General features: G+C 37.0%; 1 protein-coding gene across 1 annotated transcript in view; it reads right to left on the bottom strand.

Moving 5' to 3' along the window:
- Positions 1-19,578, bottom strand: part of LOC139740712 (uncharacterized) — a 141,798-nt gene that overhangs the window by 71,261 nt on the left and 50,959 nt on the right. The window contains exon 5 of the mRNA XM_071651278.1: positions 3,939-4,069. Coding sequence (XP_071507379.1) covers positions 3,939-4,069 — 131 coding nt within the window. The remainder of the gene's footprint in view (positions 1-3,938; positions 4,070-19,578) is intronic.

Here is a 19,578-nt window from a genome sequence, read left to right as displayed (position 1 = left end):
GGGGAATGGTATATCCCTTGACATGTCAGATGGTTTGCAATACCTATCATAAGGAGTTTGATAAGGCTGCTACATAGTTATGATCTATGGATTTCAGTAAAAGCAACCATTTACTTGTGGGACTATTACTACAGTACCTTTGTTCTCTTTCTTGCAATTTCCCAATAATTAGATAAAGAAACAATGCCTCATAATGGGACCACTCCCCCCCCCCCCCAAAAAAAAAAGGATCATTGCCTTACACCTGTTGTAAGACCTCATGGATGGAATTCCACTTCACAGTCTGATGTACTCTGCCACATGTTCCTCCTTATCAACAAATTTTGTCATGTCTCTACATTTTAGTCATTGTCTATGGCCCATGCTCAACTTTGCAAAGCCTACTACCATGTCATAACTCTTCTTATGTCATGCAAAGAATGCATTTCCCAACAGCACAAATTCCATATCTTTTTATTGGCCTTATCTCCTTGAAGAAAAACAAATGTCTAAATTATGAGTCATGCATTTCATATCCTACACATACAAATGTTTTTATGTATTGTTTTGGGATTTTTTTTTTGTCAGAACACTTCTACTATTGTTTAACTGTTGGAAATTGAGTAATAACAGGCTGACGATTCAAGTCACATTTGAAATGCCTCGGAAACTTATAGAGCATGCAGTTTTATTATGATGATGCATCCACTTCATTATCACAGCACCAAGAAAACTCTAGAATGATCATAACACTGTGATTTATAATTCCTAACTGCTTTAAGACCAGCATGGATACATTAAAAAGATGGAGAGAGAAGGAGGAGCTCTCTGAGATCTAGTGCAGAGGGTGAGAGAGACATAAAGTTCCAATATTATTCTGATTACAGTCATGGGAGGTATATCATATGAAATACCACCCATCCAGATACTACAATCATTGAATCATATTCAAGGTCATATTACAAACATGACAAGAGAGAGGATATCCATGATATATAACATTCCCTAGCTGTCATCAGTTCTATCATCCATTTTGATTTTTTCCTCTCTCTCTTTCTCTCTCCTCCCTCTCTATCCCTATGCTTATGGTATCCATAAATATCTTTAAGTGGTATCTTTAATGAAAACATGTTGAACATAATCATTTCAAATTCTTTCACAGTCAAAGAGATGTAGTAATCTATGTGAATTATGCCATTGAAATAGCATAATCCAATATTAAAATGTGAAAGATATCAGAGATAAACTCCTTCCAATGATTCTCCCATATTCACAACTCTTTCTTTTGGTCCATGCCTTCCTTCCTGTCCAGTGGCAGATCCATGCACCCCCTCTTGGTTAAAGCAAAAGGAATAAAGCGAAAAAATGGAGAGGTGCATGCACCCCTCCCCCCTTTAATTTTGCAAAGGCGTCTCCCCTTTACGGAATTCCTAGATCCACCCCTGCTGTCTTCCCTCAGTGATACATCCATCCTGACCTTGAGTGTGATATAAATACTGCACTAATTCTCATATTACTGATATCATTCTTGCTTCTTATTTGTTGGAACTCGTCCCAAATCCACAGCAGAACAAACAAAAATACCTCCAATCAGAGTGGTAAAAATCCTTTGCGGTAGTCACGAATTTAGATCATTGAGATGAAGGCTTGGTTGTTCTCTGAGTAAGTGTCAGCTAAAACTCAAAAGGCATTCACAAGATAAAGCTTATTGTGTGCTTGCATAGCTTTTTCTAGGGTAGCTCCCATTAAAGCCAACACTTCATGGTATCATATGCATGGATACTTGGCCTGGCAATTTGTTGCAACTTGCATAATTTACATTCCATAGTTATTATACTCCAAGCTATCAATTCAGTTTCAAAGGCTGGCACCATTCAGATCTCTTCCTTTTGAGCTTCCCTGCATTTGTATTTCCAGACTATACTATTGTCTGAGAGTGGGAAGAAGATATCATTGTTTGATAAGTATTTGGTGATGGATTAATCTTTTATCATCTGCATTCTAATCCTACAGCTTGTCTGAAGTAACTTGGTGGCCTTCATCAATCTTCTATATGTGACCCTGTATCTCAAAACCAACAAAAACTCACCAGACATGGATTTCTACTTATGAGCAGATTCTGTAAGAACAGACTTTAAGCTTGAAGATGATATATAACTCAATTCAAATGGACTTTCATAACCTATCTAAATATACTTAAGAAAGCACACATTCTGGAAAAGGGTGTGCTGAGAAAGAGGTTCTGAAGCATATAGTCCATTCAAGCACTTAATCTTACCAAGCAAGGACTCTTACTCTGTGCAAGGAACGGGACAAAAAACAGGATGTAAAACTTCACAGCAACAACAATGAAGGGATAATCAGATTAAGCTAAAACTGATCATGCTCTGTTAGTACATTCTATCCATGACTAATAAACGTTTTAAAGCAGTAACACTATCTTTTCAAAAGCTACTAGCTGAAAGTGAAGGGTGTGTAAAGGGTTTTTAAAAAATGATAAGGAAAATCTATAGGATACACCTAATCACACTATTCTTCAGAACGTGTTCTACAAAAACTGCTAAAAACACAATTTCCTGTTCATTTTATGATCCCAAACTTTACAATGATACAGAAGTATTTCTGTTTCAGAAAATATGAAACACTACAGATTGACTAGGTTAATCCTTTTCGCATATCATGAGCCCTCACATAAAATCAGTGCATACGACTTTTTGTTGGTTTTGTGATACAGTCACATATAACAATATTAGTTGTTGAAGATTGCTTTGTAACAAAATCCATCATTTTATCCCAAGCTTCATATCCATACTTTATGTATTGTCTATAAAGAAACAGTCATAAACTACCAAATGAAATTATGTGTGGATCTATAATGTCAAATTTTATATAAGATTTCTATGATTAGCGCGATGATTAAAAAATGGTAAACTTTATAGCCTATCCATTTCTAACTTTAAGTCACTTGTTAGGGACACTCCCTTCTTTATCAATGTGAGGTAACTTTCAAGGATTTATTTCAATATTTAAAAAAAAATCAGCCTATGCTCTATCAAAACAAAACAAAAACATGTTTGTGTATGTTGCAATGTTTATGAATGACACATCAAAGATGTCAGACAACACACAATTATAGTGTCTCACTGGTTTGCCTCCAGTAAACCAGCAAGCTTACAGAAGTGTTATGCAATTAGGCAAGAAGTGTTTCAAACTTGTCATTTTAGCATTAGGAACATTCAATCAGTCTCTTCAGCAAAGTGTAACACTCCTGAATACTTTGCCAAGGACGTGGACAGTGTATGATAAATGATATCAACAACTGACTGATACTTCGGTTTCAAAATATATTTCTTAAAATCTGTATTCTCAATAACTCCTGCAAACAAGAGTATTATTACATCTATGATGCAGAGGTATGTGTGATATATGTGTACTTTTACAAAGTGTGACATGGTCCTGAAATATCAATTTCCTGTGAATATAATCAAAATACAATGCAAAGAATTTCCACGTATTTTTCAGAGCACTGTTTGACAAGAAAAGATAAAATATGAAGTTTTTTACAATTCCTTAACTAAAAAAGTATTGTTGTTTAGCATGCATTCCCATGAGAGTTTATGACCCAATTTACACCATCCAAAAGGCCAGCCTCAGCCGGCCCAAGGCCACTGTAAATGGGGTCTACTCAATTGTACTTGATGTCCATGGTAACAACCATTGCCAAGGTTTAAAATCTCCTTGTTTCAAAGGCCAAAAGGGTGAACATACCCATATCTTCATTTTGACTAATCCACCTGTGAATATATCACTTTGCCCAGAGTAAACCATGACATAAAGGTAGGCCTATACTAAGAGAATAATCATTACCTGAATCTAAACCTTCTCATTTTGAAATTGATGAGAAAACAATTTTACACACAAGAAAGGCTCTAGATGTAAAAGAAAATTGTGAAGAATACCTTGCAAACACCATCAACACAAACGTCCAGTGAGTCTGGTCCACAGCGCGTACCGTCAATCACCTTCTCGGCATGGCGGTAGTAAAAGTGTTCACCCTTCGGCATGCAATTCAGTTCACAGGGGTTTGGCCCTACACCAGGATTCACAGGAGAAAAAAAAGGTAAAAGTCATTGATGCACATACTGACCTACAATCTTATTGGTTAAAATTCTTTTTTTTTAATGACAGAGGGAAACACATGGAAATATTGTGGAATATTTTTCTTTTCATTTTCTTGCCAGTGACTATGGCCAGAAGTCCTTATGAACCACATATTTACACTGCATCTCTTTAGGAGACACACCAAACACACATTAATTTTCATGATCTGTAGTTTGTTACTTGTAACCCATCTTTTGTACTAGTCTATGAAAGGGAACATTCTGAATAGAGTTAAGAACAATTATGCCCATTCCTGACATTCAAGATTTGTTCATTCATGAACTGCTAATAGCAACCAAGAAGTGTGTGTTCTGCAGGAAGTCTGAATCCCCAAGTTCTTGGATTGCATTAAGAAAACCATGTTACTTTGGTTCAGCATACATTGATAGAAACATTTGCTGCATTTTTTACCATTTCATTAGGAAGGAGATCACATGACACCTGTGTAGCACTTAAAACTTTCTTTCCCACAAGGGGACTCAAACAGCATTCTACTGATGGAAATGAAATGAAATGAATTCAATTCAATTCAATTCAATTCAATAAACAGACAAGTGTCTATGCACTTGAAAGAACAACTATCAAACTATTACAGTGTAGCTTGATATTAATCTTTAAAGAGAAAACAGTATTATCATTCAATGATTTGTCATTCATAGCAGTAATTTCAGTTAATTTTCATGCAACTTTGAATTTTAAAGGTTGCATTATTATGCTCTGCCTTATGTAGGCTATTATACACCAAGAGTATCGGGTGCAATAGACACAGCGCATCATAAATGTATGTTATTTTCACTACTACTAACAAACAAAAAAAGCAAACAAACAAACAGACTTGTCAATGGCAATTTCCACTAGTAGATGTTAATACTGCCATGACATTTGAAAGGGTAGACTGTGTTAATACCCCATGCCCAAAAGTGGGACTCACATATTAACATCCAAGCATAAGAGGGCAGCATTTTGTAACATGAAACTAAAAGCTCTTTAAAAAGAAAGTTGCTCTCATAATGACTCACTTTCAACCCTGAATCAAAAAGTGGCAGACAATGTGATAAAGAGTGATGCTATTTGAGTTTTCAATTGCGGTGAAATCTCTTCGACAAAAGGAGTGCACACTTCATTTAATTTGATGGTTAAAACCACAGACTCGATCCATGATCCACTCATACTGTTTGTTCTACCACCCATAACACACGTTATATTTGTGTCACCAAACAAAAAGTAAGCAAGCACACAAACAGACAAATAAACAAACAAACAAACCTGTTCGGTTTCAAATCAGATCTTCTTGGGTTGGTGCCTAAAGCTACCCTTCCGTGGTCTCTTGTTTTCCCATTTCAATTTCATTTTGTTCATCTATGTAAATTTCCAGTATTTGTTTTCAAATTGCATTTCAGAAGAAGATGTTTAATTGATATGATCGATTCTAGCCATACAATGCACAAAGAGACACGTCTGTGGATATCTAGTCAAGCACAATGTCAAAGAGTCAAGGTAACTATGCCTGCATTCATGTATAAGACACCACAGGATTTCCAGATGGATGCATTCAAAGAAAACAACATCTGACAGCAAAAGACATAAAAAATCAATTATTGCATTCTTTTTTAATAACAAGAAGTAATTTTCTCTTTAACATACAGCTTTGTTTAAAAACATGTAGTCTTAAATACAAAATTGTTCTGAAAGACTGTAAGTACCAGTATATACTGCATGTTCATGCACAGAAAGAAGATTTCTAAGTGTTCATTTTGCATTTATTGTAGACAAAATGTAATTCAGATATGATTGATCACCCTGTCAAATCAGGCAATGTCAGCTACTATCCACAATATCTGCAGTACATCAATAGTCAATGACCTCTGATTTGCTTCACTAATTTGATGACAAAAGGTGTACATAGTTGCTTTGTTGCGCATCTTGGGCTTTCTTGTTATCTCAAAGAATACAAAATAGAATAGTTAGCCTGTCTGTATATCATTTACCCAAAGCATAAACAACCAAGTTTTTCAAAACTATTTCAGTGCCGCCCATACCCAACATGTCTGCCAACTGTGATAAACACCAGTTTGTATTATTGTACGTCTGAAAAATCTGATCTCAGTATTCACAAGCAGGTTGAGTGCAACATTCTAGACTTGACAAGCATATTAGCCACCTACAAATAATCTTATTTGACTCTACCCCTTGGCACCACGTTATTGATGAAATACTTGCAAATGTTTTGATTGAAAGGGTAAGAAAAGGACACTCAGTGACTATTATGTGCATGGCTAAATGCTAGTATCTGCTACCTCTAGATCCATGAATGTGTATCCACTGTGTACTAGATTTATGGGGTGGGACTGACAAGGGTAAGAGGGGGTGTCCCCCTCCTACACTAGAGAGCTTGTGCATTTTTATGATTGAAATTTAACAATCTGGTGCACACTTTGGTGGAATATTTGCAAAATTGTCAATTCAACAAGTAAGAAACATGTGCAACATAGGACCAATGTGAATAGCTAAATTGTGGTATTTGTCATCTCTTGAACCACATGTGCATCTTCACTGTGTACTAAGTTTATGGAGGTGGACCAAACGAGAGAGGGTGTCTTCCTCAGACATGAGGAAGCTCTCACAATATTTTTAATTCAGCTTCAATGACCCAGTGCATCCTTTTGATGGAATATTTGGGTAATTTTTGATATATTTCTTTCAATCTTTTGAACAGATACGTACTCAATATATGGTGACTTGTATGCCTCTGCCATATCACATTATTCTTCCAGTAGGTAGGTTTACAGTAGGACTACATATTGCCAATGTGAGACATCAATTTCACATGTTTTGCAAATAATGATTATCAGGTAATGACATACAAATTTTCATGACAATACTTAGAGGACTTTCAAAATAACGAAAACAGCTGCAATTTCAGCATTTTTTGCTTGACCTTTGATGTGATGGCACAAAAACTTTCCTTACATAATCACTGTATGTGCAATGCACAAGTGCATTTTCCAGGGCATGGAAAGAAAAAGGTGTCATTTTAGCCTAAAATAATGTAATTCTGGTATGCTACCCTGACCTTTGACCTTTGACCTCATTACCCAAATTTCAAAAGAGGATCAATATTGAGCAATACATGTATATATACTGAGTTTTGATCGTGAAGATACCTTGAGCCATTTCTAAGACATGGAGGGAAAAGTGAAATTTTTTACCTTTGCTTTTTTACCTTATGGCCCCAAACTTTCCCTAGAGAATATTCCCCTGACAATATATGTATAGGCCTACACTAAGTTTCATTTTAAAAAAAACCTTCAGGCATTGCAGAGATATAGGGGGAAATACTAAGATAATTATAGAATTTGACCTTGAGTGTGTGTGCCCATAAATTGATAGAAGCAGCTTCATTCATTCATGAATACATATGTATCCTATACATGATATGTTCATTCAGTGAGTTATAATTTACAATGTCTGTAATATGTATTTATTTTGTTTCATGTTACTATTTACTTCATGATCTAATTTCTCCTTTCTAATATTTCTCCAAAACAAGATGCTTATTGCTTAGAAGCTTTTACTAATAAGCACTTAAAAAGGATATTTATTATTATCATCATCATCAGTATTATTATTATCACTATTATTATTATTATCATTATTATTATCATTATCATCATTATTAATATTATATATGCCAAGTACATGGACAAACATATAACCTAAAACATACTGCCTCCAGCAACACTTTGTGGCAGAGGCATAAAAATAAGAATACTAAGCTTAAAAAAACCCAGGGGGAATGGTCATCTCCTACACCCTTTACCTTGCCCCCCCCCCCCCCCCCTCCCATATACCACGTTAGGTTGGACTTATAAAAAAGAGTTTCTCTTTGGATACTGGGGTAACTGCACTGTAGCAGCATTGGGACGGTGTTACATTGGAATAGGCTTAAGGCCATTTGAAGGGAAAGTAAAGCAGGAGAGTGAGGGACAGGTTTCACGATATGTCAAATGGAAAAGTTAGTTAGAAGGGGGTCAGAGTATTTTCCAGGTAAAGCTGGAGTAGAAGGGTCTTGGCTGGGAGGTGAGTGGTCTGGAGATAAGTTTGGGGTTTTTTCACGAAAGTGGGGACATGTTAGAAGCGACTGAGGTCACAGCACTATGGAAGGGAAAGGAGATGGATTGTAGCAAGGGGCTGGAGTTACTATAACAGAGAGCTTTCCATTTACACAACAGACACAATCCAGAATGCCGAAATGATGGACTGGCATACGTCCCAACACAAGGCTGTGGTCTTAAAATAAAGAAATAAAAATAACAAACCAGTTCAATTCATGCATCACCTGATTTCTGCAACAAGCCAAATCAGCCTGATACTGTATTTAGAGCAAGCCTGATTTCTGCAACAAGCCAAATCAGCCTGAGACTGTATTTAGAACAAGATAATTCATGCATCACCTGATTTCTGCAACAAGCCAAATCAGCCTGATACTGTATTTAACAAGCCAAATCAGCCTGATACTGTATTTAGAGCAAGATGATTGAGAATATTCACAGGCTCTATGAAAAGTTTACCAACCCAGAGCTTCAGATCAAAATTCAGTGGCTGGATAATGTCAACAAGCTAGATTCAGACATTAATATACAGATACAGTGTATGTATACAAGAAAGTGGAAATTGTTTGTAGAGAACTTCATCAGAAGAACAATTTAACCCCCTCTTCCCCCCTCCCCCCCCCCCCTCCCCCCACTAAACTGATGTAGCTGGTGAGAAATAGAATATAAGCCTTCTACTCTGAACTGTCAAAGGTCAAAAGTAAGGGAACCAAAGTGAATGATTTGTAGTGTGTGCTGTGATGAGATTGTGGCTTGCACCAGCTCTTGATGTTGTCAAGTTAATGTCCAATGCGGTCCCATGATTACGGTATACAGATGTGATCCTAAGCATTATACATCTTCGATCTTATTACTAAAAACACTATTTTCAGGGATGGAATAAAATGGCTGGGAACTGTAGAACATTAATTTCATAAAAGCTGTCTGGAGATGGTATTTTTTCCATACTCGTTGGTATACAAAAACTTATTAGCAGCACAAGTTGGCAGGGTTAGTTTGCAACAGAGTAAGGCATTTTTGCATTTATATATAAAATGTTAAACAGGTACAAGATGTACATGTATGCATGTTAAACCATAGGCCTATATGAAGAGAAACAATTTGTTGCTTGCAATCAGGCCAGATTCTTTTCCCCCAGCGAAAAATGTGTTAAGTAATGGCATATTTTCCTTCCTCCCCTCCCATATCCAATTCCTATTTTTCTTTATAGATGTCATGAAAACATTCAGGGTTGCAAGGTTCAAGGCACAAGCATTGTATCTCAAACTTGATGAAGTATATCAATCAGCAACAGATATCATATCATTAACTTTCCTTCAATATTAGGAATTCTTGCATCAACATATTCAACACATTTTTATAACATCATGAGGCAAATTTTGTATTATATTTGTTACATTCCACCAATTGTATAGACCTACTGCAAAGTTTCAAATGGTACTCCACACAAAATTCAAAATTCAAGAAATACTGCAAAATTACATGCATAGGACAGAAGTTCATCCAAATCAGGCCTAAAATAAAACAGGCATAGAATTAAAAAGTTTCATAATTTTCATTATGCATAGGTCATAATCAAACTGACAAATTCCATGGGGTGATGATTTTGTTACCTCTTGTGTACAAAACTATTTTCGGTATTATGTCTTTGATCAATCATTTGCAAACTAAAAGAACTTTCCCCATAAAATTATAGCTGCTATGATCCTGCAAGAACATCAACAGCTCAATAGCTTGGGCACCCTAGTTTGTAGACCGAGGCTGTGTTTAAACATATGCTTCCCTTTTTGGGACCAAAATCAGGCTTCTGATACACATTTGATTCAAAACACAGTTGCCTCCTTTCTCATTTTCATTAAATGATGATCCAGAATGCTGATTGTAAACTCACAAAAATGTAAGTTTAGTATCAGTGTTTGTGCAGAAAATGCTGTTTCTGAGGAAGAATAAACAGGCACCAAAATTCAAAAACATTTAAATGATGTCATAATAAATGTGCTTCCAGTTCCAGTGAAACCCCACGCTGCATGGAAGCACACTCATGTATATACGCATTACACTGTACTTTTGTTTTGTTTTATTTTTGTTCATATGGTACTTGGTGAAGATTTGCTGCTTATTACGTGATAGTTGTTCCTTTTTTAGGAACTCACAGCTTTCCTGAGAAGAGCTGGGCAGGCTTGTCAATCAATAGAGTAAATGTAAATTATATATTCATTTTTAACCAATTTTTGTGCTACAGTCTGTTGTTTTATGGTAAATGTGGAAGATTGCCGGTGCCAGTCAATGTTAGCTGTCTACCCACCAGTAGTAGGCGGTTCTCATTGGTGGACAGGGTGGGGTAGGGCTGTCCAAGGCCTAGGCCCAGTCAAGGCAGTGATGGTGACTCCGAGTGCGAGTTCTAACTTCGCCTGGTAGGCTGGTCTAGTAGTACATGTAGGTTATCTTTATTGTTGCTTTTGTAGATTTAGGGGAATGTTGGCCACCGAAAAGCTCACACCCCAGTTTGACCTGCCTTCCCCCGGGTCAAGATACATGCACAGTGGAGCGGTGCAGGATTCAGCTGAACAGTGTGGAGTTCATTCGGCTCAGAAAAGGAAGCGCATAAAGGTACTCCTCTGTGGAAGCACATTACGATCAGCGTTTGCGATCGGCATTTCAAACATGCATTCTGCCCTCGCAGAGGAAGCATAAACACGCCCCTAGTGTGGGGAGTTGCATCATGGGATTAGGAAACTTGAGGGGTTATGTAATTCAGTTTTTTTGGTGTGTTTTTTTTTACATGCCATTCACACCAAGCTTTAACTTGAATTAGATTAATGGTTTAATTCTGCATCATACAGTACAAATTTATTCTGAAAAATCATATATTTCAGTTGTTAGTAAAGCCAACCTGAACATATTGTGGAATCACGCTTTATTTGCCTGGCTGTGTTGACGGCAGCTATCAATCAGCTAATATCTTACTCAGCATTGCATTTCATTTGATTATACCATCTGCTGTTTTAGGCTGATCCATGCCAAGCAAACCATGTACATTTCCAACTCAAGAACACAAACGTATGGTGGTCCTGTAGGGGCATCGTAAATCATGAATATCAGTGCCAATATTCACGATGAGTCATGACTTTCGTTGTGAATATTGGCTAACGTATTCACAAAGAAATCTGCAAATAGTCCTGAATATTGTCGCCGATATTTGTGACAAAATTTGCAATACTGCACACTTCATCGGGAATATTGATGCTGATATTTGTGACTTGCTCTGTGATATTGCATATTTGTTTACTCATCATGAATATCAGCGCCGATATTTGCGACAAAATGTGCAATATCACAGTTATTTGCAAATATCAGCACCGATATTCACGATTTATGATGTCCCTTCAGGTTCACCATACAAGAGACCACGTGGTATGATTGAATGATGCAGACTTGGTTTGGTAGTGTGATAGTAAGCCTCTAGTATTTGCTTGTTGGCCTATAATTGGCCACCTATCATGGTCAGTGGAAGGAAGACCATTACATCCAATACACAGTCTGATTTTTTTTTAATCAGTTATTCAACAAATTAGCAAATTTCTTGCCAGGAATAAAAGGTTCCATGACCAATGGTTCCAAACCAAAAAATGTGATATCTATAATAAGAAGTCTGTCTTCCACCATTTCCATAGTCGGACTGTGACTTCCATTTGAAAGCTGTTAGGTACTTGCTGACCAAATGCAAACTAAAATCTTTCACAGATGACAACATCATTATCTGATTGCTGTTCCACTTACCTTTATAATTAGCCATTCTGGAATCAAAACCTTTTACCTTCATTTGTACTGAAATAGGCAAAATCGAAGAACGAAGTACATGTACAAAAATTCTGAATCAATCATAATGATAATTACCTATATCAGACATCTGAGCTGTGGTTGTACAAAACTGTAATATGAATTTATGTTTCTGCTCAAGATGCCTGAAATGGGTAATAATGGTGATATATGGACAGGCCACTTTCAGGGGATACATGTATTGCCCCGGAGGAGCCCTTCGACTCGGGCAATACAATTCTAGTTAGGCAATAAAGATTGTATCCCCTCAATTCCAGTCCATATTATATTAATGCTTTAAGCATTCCTCTACAACAAAACCACCCAGACTGTATGCATTTTCAAACAAAAACTAATACATGAAAGTTAATAGGGGGGAAATCAGGGCAGCAATCTTGTGAAGTTGTAAATGATGCTATTGAGCTAAGATATTGTATAATAGCTACCATGTGATGAAGAAGATCTAGTTTAGGACTTCCTTTGTATAACAAACCCACTCCTTGGTGAGGTATAATACATCTCCTACAACAGTCAATGACAAATCATAGTAATTTGAGTGCATATACTAGGACAGATCTTGTCAGATCTAGTCATTAAAGGTAAAACTCTGCTGGATTCCAAAGACAAACTCCACCCTAGGAAAAGAAGTGTGGTAAGACTCGGCAGGTATGCCAATGGCTCGTCATGTCCCAACTACCCATGCCCCAGTCAGACATGTTGAGACTTCAAAATGAATGAATAAACATGATTGTTCCATCAATTGTGCTCACAATTCACATGAATGTAGGCCCTATACTGTTACTATCATCCATGCCACACACTTTGTACTATTAGTATTATTTGTGCCATTCAATATTTGTGGTTAGTTTGGCACAAAGCTCTACTTTACACAATTCAAATAACTAACATCTAACTGATCCATCATATCATGACAAAGGGATGTGACAACAATATGAACTTTAATCCTTTAAACATCATTCAATGTTCACAAGCACTATCATGACTCTGTGCAAGGTGTTTTATGGTTTTTGCTCTGGAATCAAGTACTTTTTTTCTACAGGGAAAAGACATCAGAAAAGACTGAATATTGTGCATAACCAGCTTGAGATGAAAAATGGTTTCCCTGATAATCAACTTGTATGAATTACTGTGAATAGAATACTGTGGTACAAGATCTTGTGCTAAAACACGACACTTAAGAAGAGTCATATGTGATTTAAAAAAAAACTGGAAGTAGTAAAACTTTGCTCAGAAATGAAAGACTTATGATCCAGGATCTAGGTTACAACCTAGCAAAGTAATGTATTTGTCTGCATGTTATAGGTAAAGCAAGCTTGCTTTATCCTCCCATATCTGTTTATACAGTTGAACCTCTCGTATCCGGACAAGTCGGGACCGGGGCTCATCCGGATAAGGGATTTGGCCGGATACGGGAGACTCAATGCTTTATACATGTACAGATACATACACATGTACTGATGTAGCCCATTGTAGTACCACATGTAGTAATGTGTATACTGCAACCTTTTCATTGTTACATTTGGGGATGTTTGGGGATGTTAAAATGTCTGAAGGTAAGCAATTTGGAAGGAAATTTGATGTAATGTATGTTAATCATGTTGGAAGTAATATGTAATTCATGTGTGTTTGTGTAGGAGTTCTCAAGGAGTTAGGAATCCCCCTTTCCTCCCGTAATTATATAAAAATTTTTAAAAAATCACAGCGAGATTGCGTCCGTATAATAGAGAGATCCGGATAAAGGGAGGCCGGATAAGAGAGGTTCAACTGTATGAAGGGATGCATTTAAACCTATAGACAAATAATATCTGTGCTGCCTGTATTACCCAGATTACATGGACAGAGGCTGGCTGATTCCACTGTCAGTTGATAAACCAAAAAGAGAGTGTCTTTCCCCTACCCTCTTGTACAAAGGATATGTCTCTCTACCACCTAATTTTCTACCACTGTCCTGAAATAACATCCCATGTTGCTCTCTCCCAAACAGAATGTTTCTCTCTCACATCTCTCTGGTATCAAACAGAATGTTTCTCTCTCCCATCTCAAGTGTCAAACAGAATGTTTCTCTTTCCCATCTCCCTTGTACCAAACCAGGGAGGTGGACCTCCCTGACCAAACATAATGTTTATAGTAATAATAGCAGGGTCTTCTTTACACAGGGTAGCCTCTTCAGTGTTACCACTGCTCTACCAGAGGGCCCTGCCATTATCATTACCTTAGCGTTGCCAGGTACTCATTTATACACCTGGGTCGAGAGGGATATAGCGGTAAAAACATCTTGTCCAAGGATGTAAGCACTGGACAGGATTCAAAGTCGGGTTCTCCAATCACGAGTCACGAGTCTTATCCACTATGCCACAGTACCCCCATCTCCTTAGTATCAAATAGAATGTTTCTCTCTCATATCTCCCCTATAACAAACAGAATATTTCTCTCTCCCATCTCCCTTATACCAAATAGAATGTTTCTCTCTCCCATCTCCCTTATACAAAACAGAATGTTTCTTTCTCCCATCTCCCTTATATCAAATAGAATGTTTCTCTCTCCCATCCCTAGTACCAAACAGAATATTTCTCTCTCTCATCTCCCTTATACCATAGTGTCTCTCTCCCATCTCCCTTGTACCAAATAGAATCTTTCTTTCTCCCATCTCCCTTATACCAAACAGAATGTTTCTCTCTCCCATCTCCCTTATATCAAATAGTATGTGTCTCTCTCCCATCTCCCTTATAACAAACAGAATGTTTCTCTCTCCCATCTCCCTTATATCAAATAGAATGTTTCTCTCACCCATCTCCCTTATACCAAACAGAATGTTTCTCTCATCCATCTCCCTTATATCAAATAGAATGTTTCTCTCTCCCATCTCCCTTATATCGAATAGAATGTTTCTCTCTCCCATCTCCCTTATACCAAACAGAATGTTTCGCTCTCCCATCTCCCTTATACCAAATAGAATGTCACGAGTCTTATCCACTATGCCACAGTGCCCCAATCTCCTTAGTATCAAATAGAATGTTTCTCTCTCATATCTCCCCTATAACAAACAGAATCTTTCTCTCTCCCATCTCCCTTATACCAAATAGAATGTTTCTCTCTCCCATCTCCCTTATACCAAATAGAATGTTTCTCTCTCCCATCTCCCTTATACCAAATAGAATGTTTCTCTCTCCCATCTCCCTTATACCAAACACAATCTTTCTCTCTCCCATCTCCCTTGTACCAAATAGAATGTGTCTCTCTCCCATCTCCCTTATACCAAACAGAATGTGTCTCTCTCCCATCTCCCTTGTACCAAATAGAATGTTTCTCTCTCCCATCTCCCTTATACCAAACAGAATCTTTCTCTCTCCCATCTCCCTGGTACCAAACAGAATGTTTCTCTCTCCCATCTCCCTGGTATTAAATAGAATGTTTCTCTCTCCCATCTCCCTGGTACCAAACAGAATGTTTCTCTCTCCCATCTCCCTTATATCAAACAGAATGTTTCTCTCTCCCATCTCCCTGGTATTAAACAGAATGTCTCTCCCATCTCCCAAGTACCAAACAGAATGTTTCTCTCTCCCATCCCTAGTACCAAACAGAATGTTTCTCTCTCCCATCTCCCTGGTACCTCAAGAATGCTCCATTCTCCCATCTCCTTGGTTGCACAATGCAATTTGCACTCCCATATTCAAACTTTTTTTTTTTTTATAGTATACCCAAATCTACTGTCTGAGTCTGTTAGTAGCTTATGATGGCAAGCATTAATAGCTGCAAAGAGCTGTATATGAGTCACAACAGCAACCATGAAGCTTGTGCTGTATTTCTATAAACTTGGCTGAAAACACTGATAGACATGGATAGGATATTCAGGGATCAGACACCTTGGATCAACATACTCTTTCCCATTTTTATCCTGATATACTCAGAGAAGAATTAGTCTTGAAAAGCAGCTGATCAACAAAACATAGCCTAGGGGGGCAAACAAGTTTTTGAACTTTGGACATCCACTTTTGACAGAATTGTCACATCCTGCCACTGACCAAACAAAAATATGTTGCAAATTCCTTGCATTCCATTGATGCTAAATACTAGTAAATTGATGCCTTGTTTTGTTCAGATCCATTTTCAGACTTTTCCACTTCATTATATGTAACCAAATTTGACTATGAAAGCATATATATATGACGGCATGATTATTTCAAGGTCATCTATACTTGCGATGCCAAGAAAGGAAAGAATGTACACTGTCATTATAATAAGTGCCAACAAAAAATCCATACACTCCTCAAGCTTCTGTCACACCAAGAAATATCAATCAGTAACAGAAACATCCAAACTAGTCATGTAATTTGGACAGACAATTCAGATACCTGGAGCATCAACGCTTTATATAAGAATGTCACAATTTCCAGGGGAATCAAGAGTGCATGGATGGCATGCCATTTAAATACTTGTACAGATCGAGATGAACTATGTGTGTGCTAATGTGAGTACTAATCTCCCTCTGCCCTGTCTCCATACTATCATCAAGGCTGCTCTCGGTTTCTCCGCTCTCCGCAAAAACAAAAAAACAACAAGCAGGGCAAAACCTAAAATTTATGATAGACAAGACTCTACATAAATAAGGCTTCATATCAGTTTTATTCTATCTCAGTTATATCCCTGAAAATCATTTCTTGAAAGATTATGGCAAATAACATGGCAAAAGTTTTAGCAGATTTAATATCTGCAAAGGGATCTTGAAAGGTCAGAAATTAATGTCTCTTTCCTTGATCTCTAGGTATATGTCTGTGTGACAAAAAGCTCTGGCCAGTGTTTTGATTGAACAGAACCTTCAATAAGGCTTCTGCTATTGTTGTTGTCAAAAGTAAATTACTGAAGAAAATGGATCCTTGTATTAGCTGCAGGACTGATCAACAGCTATTTGTGTTAGTCATGCAAGGTAGTGTTTTTTTGAAGAAATATTCATTTCTAAAAAGTTGTTGTTATTTGTCCCATAAATAGGCATTGTTTGATAATCTCACGGGTAACTATTTTTGTGTCCTTTTGGAACATGCAGCTGGGTGAGGTACAACACTACTTACATCAAGCTCAATTTACTGTTATTTTGTACAATAACAACAGCAAATTGTTTATTCTGCTTTTGTGGAGGTGGTTAAATCTACCACTGGGGGATCTGCTGTCACTTAAGGTTTACTTCCTGGAGGAGGAGCATTGTGGGAATGCAGACACAACCTTCCTACTTCAGAGTGCCCAAAAGAGCTAGATCCATAAATCCATATCAATTTACAGTCTCCTGTCATCAACAAACACAATCATCCAGTAATTTAATCTCTCTAACAAATGTTGTGGTCTGTAAATTCAATGATCAATCATCACATGATTATATCGACCTTGGGGGAACTGTCTTTAACCCGTTGAGGACGGTTTGATTTTGCTACAACACACATTTCCCATAGACTCCTGCCTGAGTGTATGCGGGACTCATCCTCAACGAGTTAAGATATATGCCCAAATATAGAATTTTCTGCTACATAGCATGTCACGTTTACATAAAACATCTTTCCAGGCAGGGGAAATTACTTTAGAATGGTGTATACATATATGATATATATTCTGGTTCATGAATGTGAATACTCAAATCAATTTACAAACAGATATTTTTTATGGGGGTTGAATTATTCCAACATTTTCCCTTGTTTTACATTTCAAATAATACACCTTCCTGTACACCTCAGTAATCACAGAAGAGCTAACAAGGGATCAAATCCTCTGCAGTTTTGAATGAACATATAGCTAAGAGGAGCTTGTTAAATGCCTTGCCTAGATAGAATAGATATACAATTCCAGAGGAAACTCCTTGTCTTCACTAACATCACTAAATTTGGACACTGGTCTGCATGATCACATGACCAATGACGACTGGAGTAGGTGGAACATATGCCTGCCTAAAGTTTGTCAATTATAATGATTGCCTTCCAGATATCACAGTGTTCTTGTAGATGCAATAGTTTTGGTTAACACCTAATTTTAGGAGTCTAACATCATTTGGTAAGATAATGACAAACCTCTAATGAAATATGAAAGAGCATGTAATTCCATGAGGAATTCAACATTTAGTTGATGAAAATAGGTTTTGAAATGGCTGAGGTATCCAAAACAGAGTGATTCTAATAAAGTGTAGGACCCCAACATGTGTACTTTATTATGATTGCTTTGTATCACTTTGTTTTTTGGATGTTTCAGTCATTCCAAACCCGATTTTCATCAAATAAACCTTGAATTCCTTTGTTCTGTACTATTTTATAAGTGTTTTCTTGGTATCTCGCAAAAAGTTAAAAGCCCAATTCTCATCTCCGCCAATGCTGTACCATCGCTTTAAACTTTGTTTTCCTTATTGCAACTAACCACTGTTTACACAACTAGGGCTATCTTCCTCGGATAGAGAACCTATAAGTGGAGAAATTCTCCTTTTGTTGTTCTAGTGTGAAAGATCATGCAGAATGCCATAAGATAAAGCCAAACAGACAAACAGATTCTAGCAACATTTGTAACCATAACATGATCTAAAGATACCAATAATATTTATGTTACAGCAGATTCAAAGTGACAAGACTTTAAATTTATTTCTACACTATCTCCAAAATATCTCTAAATATCTGCTCCAGGATATCCAGACTTCTGGTTATGGTCTTTGGAAAGGAAGCGAAGATTCATAACTGTAAGTATTAATTTGAATGTTGTCTGAGAGTAGCCTATAGCCCTTTTCTCATTGTTTTTGATGGGAAGTGTGCAGTGATATAGTTGACCATTAAACTGACATGTAAATACTCCCAGGGATTGACCCTTTAACCTTCCATGATACAAAGAAAGGAAAATCTCCTGCATACTTCTTATTCTGGAAATATATTTTGAGTTTATATCATTAAATGTCATGTATGATATCTGAGATAAGCCAGGATTTCACTTGGTGGAGAGGAATAACTAGATATTCATTATCTCAAAAAATTGTAGCTGTTTTGGTTCCTTAGACTTTGACAGTGAATTAATGACAACCAAAGAGTAAAACAATTGATCCTACTTCTTCTGTTGCTTCTATACTAAAGTTTGACTTAAACAAGCAAATTTAGTGGGAAACGGCCAAAAAATATGTCACAGGAATTCGTTTTGGCTGGTACAACGCATATCGGAAGAAATATCTACTAATGAATACACACCCATACATAGTAAATATCACTGTCATGCAAGATTGTAGCAGAATACATCGGGGGGTAATGAATAGTCATGAGCTTCACAACACAAGAACATAATGTCCTTTGTGACAGGGTCATCAGTGTTCTGGTATAGCCCTACCCTAGGACTAGCAAGTATGTTGTTACAGCTGTATCATTTCCAGTTAGCGTGCATTTATTCAAGCGAACTCTGATTTTGTGAAGTGAATAATATACCTGTCGTCAATTCTTAATAATGACATGAAATAGAAAATCTTTAAAAGTGGATTCTA

The sequence above is a fragment of the Diadema antillarum genome, unplaced genomic scaffold, assembly GCF_040938485.1.
Source record: "Diadema antillarum isolate AM-2024a unplaced genomic scaffold, OU_Dant_1.0 seq00000876_RagTag, whole genome shotgun sequence".
Classification (NCBI taxonomy): domain Eukaryota; kingdom Metazoa; phylum Echinodermata; class Echinoidea; order Diadematoida; family Diadematidae; genus Diadema; species Diadema antillarum.
This window is presented reverse-complemented; position numbering and strand designations above follow the sequence as displayed.